The following is a 6,313-nucleotide window of genomic DNA, read 5'->3' on the forward strand; positions in this document are numbered from 1 at the left end:
TGAAATGGCATGGAGAAAATATCGTCATGAATTACCATGAAAAAAGAGAGAAAAAGAGTTGTTGTTGAGAAGAGTATTTTTTTATGTCTGAATGTGTTCACAGAGGTAAAACTTTCAAACATGTTATTATAGATATTTGTTAAAAGTTCGTTTTTTTTTAGATATTGATATAAAGGTGTTCATACTTGAAATGGTTTTAAATCATCTTCAAGCCATAGTGTAAACATTGGAACAAGAATATATTATACAAATTAATGTACCTATATCAATCAGTGATATTAAACGACAACAGAAAACCACGAAATAAGTCGTACTCTGATATGTCGTCCCACTGTACAGTAAACGGTATTCTTTGTCACAGCAACCACACTTCACGCTAGCAAACTCCATTCATACACCTTTACTCACTACAGCGCATACGACACCACCAGCAAAATGCCGAAAGGAAATGACTGCAGACTTTCATTCTGTTATCATACGCGGAAACGGTGTAAGCAACAGCGCATAACTTAGGTCGACATTATGACGTCAATAAGGTAGAAAGTCGGCTGCGAATCCCGCCCAAGGAAACTTTAATTGCTAGGCAGTGCTTATGAACAAACCATCTTGTATGATTTGGGAGGACTAGCTAATCAGTAAGCATAATAATAAGACCCATGCTTTTCATTCTAAGTTTACAGAAATTATAAACTCTACTCGTGCTTAAGATTTTAAACACGATTATGTTCTTCCTCTTTCTTTTCTCACTCTTTCTCCTATCTTCTTCTGTCTCTATATTTCAATGCTATGCAATGCTATTTCCATCAAAACTGCCCTTCCTATTTGTCGATCTTTGAATCCGATGTTCCTAAGGAACCGTCAGTTCGCAAAGGAACGGATTCGAATTAGTACAGGGACTGTCGCCAACATTCGGGCCCCAGTGTAACCTGAGGCACTCGTTCGCCATCAGATTCGGCCTCTGCACGGCGCTTCCGTCCAGCCAGGTTGTGCCACTTGCTCCTAACCACGGTTCTGTTGGAGTACAAGATGGGGTTAAATATCGTAAATTATATGATAAGTGCTTTTGACTCTTTTTCCATAGTGAGAACACATGCCGATTTCGTAAAATTAATGACAACTCTTTATGGATTAGAGGCAGAAATATCATACCTTTCGTGGTGAGCCCTTCGATCTCTCCCCAAGTAAGAAATGTATTGTAATCGCTTGGCACCAGAAGGTCGGCACCCATATCCTGGCAGAAGGTCCGGGCGTCGCTCCAGGGCATGGTCACAGGATGGAAATACACGCATCCTACATCAGCCACATCCGTGAAGGGAACGCTACATGGACCTAAAGTATAATCTATTGTAAAACACGTCTCTCAAATTATAGATGCTTAGTTTTGTCATGATCTGAATAGCATTTCCACGGAATAGGAAAGGAAAACGACTGTGCACAATACTTTCCTTAATCCAGACCATGGAAAGACCAATTTAGACATATAACCCAAAGCCTCAGACTTTAATAAAGGCGACGCAAAACATAAAAATATCTGTAGGTAAGTATCTACCTTTTATAGTCCAACAGGATGTGAGAGTCGGTGGAAGTGCGATTTGGGCATTCGGCTTGATATCGTAGACGAGGCATTGGGTTTCTTCATAGCAAAAGAGATCAGGCCAGGCTAAGGAAGTGGCGTATCCTGCGCAGAAGAAGAGCGATATAGCCTGGATTTCAGCAGACTGAGCATGAGTAATTAAGGCTGATGTGCCAGAAGGCAAAAAGGAGCCCCAAAGCTGAACCCTGGCAGTAGCACTGCGCCATGTCGCTACGATGCACAGCGGCACCACGAGCGTCGCGTGCAGCTTCATGGCAATCCGAGAGTCCATCTGACTTCTTTGCGGAAGGCATTTATATAGTCGTGACATGGATTGATCAATACTGTGCAACGACAACAAAAATACTAATTGGTTAGATACACATGCAACCCCCCTACAGACACCCCCCTCTTTCTCTCTCTCTCTGTCGTCTGTCTGTATCTCTCTCTCTCTCTCTCTCTCTCTCTCTCTCTCTCTCTCTCTCTCTCTCTCTCGCGGTGTGTGTGTACACATATGTATATATATATGTATATATATATATATATATATATATATATATATATATATATATATATATATATATATATATATGTTATATATACATATATATATGTATATATATACATATAGAGAGAGAGAGAGAGAGAGAGAGAGAGAGAGAGAGAGAGAGAGAGAGAGAGAGAGAGAGAGAGAGAAGAGAGAGAGAAGAGAGAGAGAGAGAGAGAGAGAGAGAGAGAGAGAGAGAGAGAAGGAGAGAGAGAGAGAGAGAGAGAGAGAGAGAGAGAGAGAGAGAGAGAGAGAGAGAGAGAGAGAGAGAGAGGAGAGAGAGAGGAGAGAGAGAGGAGAGAGAGGAAGGCACGTTTCATAAAAACTAATAAGAAATGTATGAACAAAAGTTAACTTACTAACACATAAAAATGAAATACATTTAACTAATGTATTATAGATTAATTGTTGCCACATGAACCAATGTCCGGTATATCTTATAAGACCCAAGGCACTTCTTCAGAAATAAAAGTAAATTGCATGATGGCAGTAAATTGACTCTGACAGACTGATTCAGCAAAGGAGTTAAGTGAATTGTTTAAGTAATATAAGACAAACGCTGGTCACTAACTTCTCTCTTCACAGCCTGGCGCAAAAATGGTTAGAGTCAATAACTACTAAAATAAAAGTATAGCTCGCACCGCAAACAATTATTTTATCACTTTCTTCTCAGACATTCACAAGAAATATATATATATATTTTTTTTATACTACAGATTTAAAAAAATACCTGTTTGATCCTCGCGCAGGTCCACAGCACCGATGCAATACACACATGCCAATGGAGGGAAATTCGCTTAATTTCAAGGGATCGTAGCTTGGGTTAGAAATCAACGTGGGATCGAATTTTTGATCTATGAGAGAGGGCCATGCATACACAAAGATATTTCTTGTGGAGTATGCATGACGCTGAAATGCATTATTGTAAACATATCTACAAAGTCAAGTAGTTTGGTTTACATTTTCTATAGCGCATATCTGTTTCGCCTTGGGTAGTCTAGTCGGTTTGTCTCACTTCCTTTTGAGACAGCTTTGAGTGACTTCACATGTCTAGTGACAACTACATCAGACGTACCTGCAAGTGTCTTGTCATTTCCTTACACCTTCAGCAGATGAATATTTTTCCTCATTATGGAGCAATACCTCAAAGTGAAAATCAACTGAAGATGTGATATAAATCCTATGTTGTAAAAATTTTCACCATGCATGTGGGGATCTTATGAAGTGAAAAACTCACGTGTATATACTACATTTACACTGTGAGACGTTTCGTTTAAAATGATAATTGTATGTTTGGCAATTCGTATTTCTATCATGATTCTATCGTAATGACAGCGGTATCTTTCACTTTTTTTCTAACTAGCTATATCCTTATTCTCCATCCGGCTCGTTTCATCTCGATTCTGTTGGGAAAAAGTGATGCTATTTATAGATTTAAAAGGAAATTAAAGCTTGAAATGATATGAAATAGGGATACGTTTACGTATGCTTACATATAACTATACCTACACAACAGACAATCAAAGACTGTATATGATGTGTGTAGGTATATGTAACTATATTTACGTTTACACACACACACACACACACACACACACACACACACACACACACACACACACGCACACACACACACACACACACACACACACACACACACACACACACACACATATATATAGGTATTTATGTATGTATGTATATACACACACACGCACACCTGAATGCATGCATATGTATATGTAGATGAGGGATTTACATGTACACGCTTCTCATTTTAATTTATTTTACATTTTTTTTTATTATGGAACAGATTATGTTCACTCATTTTTTCTTAAGTTTAAGAGCAGTGATAATTGGTCCCAGGGTACAACGTATGCTGAAAGCGAAAATAAGTTATATCCAACCATTTCCATTTAGATCGTAAATTTCGGGCTCGAAAACCCATCAGGATCCAGGTACCGACGCTCCGATCATAATTCATCCTGTGACGGCGGTCGTGGGAGGCGCCAGGCATTCGGGGTGGCCGCCGCTGGTCCACCTGAGAGGAGGCAGCCCTCCCTTCGTAACTCTTGGGTGGGGCCGGAAAGGTTTCAGATTCCCCTCGAACCTCTTTTGGGGATCTGTACTCTAGTCAGGCCGCTGAAATAGAAAATTTGGATCATATAACTTTACCGGCGTTTTCTAGGAAAGGGTGTGAACGATAAAATAGGCAGCCGTCAGATGAAAAATGGCACCTCTCCCATTGTTGAGTTCCTCTGCTCAAAGACATCGACTTAGCCTGGATGGGAAATAAAAAGCATCCACTTTCAAAATCTTCGGAGAAACCACCACAACTGTGAACGGCTAAACGACATCCGACAAACCATGGAGAACATACTCCTCCTAGCAGTTACCGAAAAGCAGGCAAGGGAGATCGTAAGCCCTGAAAACAAAACAAGTATTTTAGTATCTGCTAGTAGTATTCTTACCCAGATAAAAGGATTTTTTCAAAACTAAGCTAATAAAGCATTCAGAGGAGATTTTTACAGAGAGAGAGAGAGAGAGAGAGAGAGAGAGAGAGAGAGAGAGAGAGAGAGAGAGAGAGAGAGAGCAAGCAGACTGGCAACAGTGAATGGAATCCGGAAGGGAACGTAGGGCTGGACACGGCCGAACTCATGCCAGAAAATGGCGGCATGCAACGCTGCAGGTCCGGCCTTGCCAACCTGTTCCTAGTTGTTATTATATCTGCCAGAAATTTAGACACTGACAAATGCTATCACTCATCTAAAGTAATACGTTAAGGAGAAAAGCTCATGGAGAATATTCATTCCATTCAACGTGTTCCAACTACAGAAGGAACCATAAAGATTTCCGACAGCAGTGGAGTTTCACAGCTCTGAAACGGAAATTCTAGCCTTGCCAAATCCCAGAGATATTACCATACTAGCAAGCCAGGCAATATGTAGAAACTACAAAAAGACTCCAAGAAAGAGCCTTGCAGAACTGATCAAGCCAACTCCTGGCTATTCAAAAGGCAGTCTCTTGCAGTCTACGAGTCAATGCCTTCTTTTCGTACTCATCTGAAGGGAATTAACAGGATATGGTGACCTGGAGTTCATCAAACAAAAATTATATTTGTTCTGGTTTAAAGAAGAAAATATGTGTTCCTTTTCTGGCATGTATTTTAGACATCAATCACTTTCACACTTCTATCGTTATTCGTCAAGCAAATTTCGTGTTGGAATTCAAGGAGGTCTGGCAAAATAACCGATAATGAATCATTCATAACAACAGCATCGACCAACCGCCTGAGCGCCATCAAGGATTCATGTTTTTTTTTCACTTGTTGATGATCAGTTTTATTTGGTAACATGGAAATAGAATCCAGTGGCTTACTTGATACTTTAGTCAACATTTCGTAAGACTTTACCTTGTCAGAGGTAATGAAAAAAAACTCACGATTTTTTTTACATATAAAGTGTGATTATGAGATAGCATGGAGCTGTAACCGTGATGCTATTGCTCTCTGATTTCTTTTATGTAAGTGATAATGTAGCTTAGTTATTACTGTCATTTGAACTGATATTTGCCCTAGCTTACTTGTATTATGGTTAACACAAAAAGGAAGATCTAAGATGGAAAAGTTATTCATCAAATGAATATGTGTAAAATCCCCTTGTATATATATATATATATATATATATATATATATATATATATATTATATATATATATATATATATATATATATATATATATATATTTTTTTTTTTTTTTTTTTTTTTTTTTTTTTTTTTTTTTTTTTTTTCCCTCTTCCTCATCTTCCTCTTCTTCTTCTTCATATTCCTCTTTTTCTTAATTTGATTTACACATCTCTATTTTCTAAGTAAAATAAATTTCATAATGCGTCGGAATTGGCGTCAATATCAGATATGATTTTTATAAAGGTATAAGTTATCCTTTGACTGTCATGAAATTATCAGAAATGTGACGATCGTTATATGCCGTATGTCCTAGCCAGTAAAAATACCAGTAATGGATTAATACTTTAGTAAGAAAGAAAGAAAAAAGAAAGAAATAGAAGAAAAGAAAGAATCCAGCACAATCTAGATCATGTGAATGCATGACGTTATGATACACTAAAATTTAGATGGGTAACTTATGCCAAAGGTTAAAAACTATTTGAAGTATAACAAACTGGAGAGTGAAAA

The 6,313-nt window shown here is 38.3% G+C and overlaps 1 protein-coding gene across 1 annotated transcript; it reads right to left on the reverse strand.

Moving 5' to 3' along the window:
• Window positions 1-202: 202 nt before the first annotated feature.
• Window positions 203-1,865, reverse strand: LOC119579731. The gene is made up of 3 exons (XM_037927631.1): window positions 1,550-1,865; window positions 1,150-1,329; window positions 203-1,011 (listed from the first exon to the last, which is right to left on the reverse strand). Exons 1-3 carry the CDS (start codon window positions 1,863-1,865, stop codon window positions 848-850), a joined length of 660 nt encoding a protein of 219 aa, XP_037783559.1. The 3' UTR covers window positions 203-847.
• Between the last annotated feature and the right edge of the window lie 4,448 nt (window positions 1,866-6,313).

This window comes from Penaeus monodon, chromosome 12 (genome assembly GCF_015228065.2).
Source record: "Penaeus monodon isolate SGIC_2016 chromosome 12, NSTDA_Pmon_1, whole genome shotgun sequence".
Taxonomy (NCBI): domain Eukaryota; kingdom Metazoa; phylum Arthropoda; class Malacostraca; order Decapoda; family Penaeidae; genus Penaeus; species Penaeus monodon.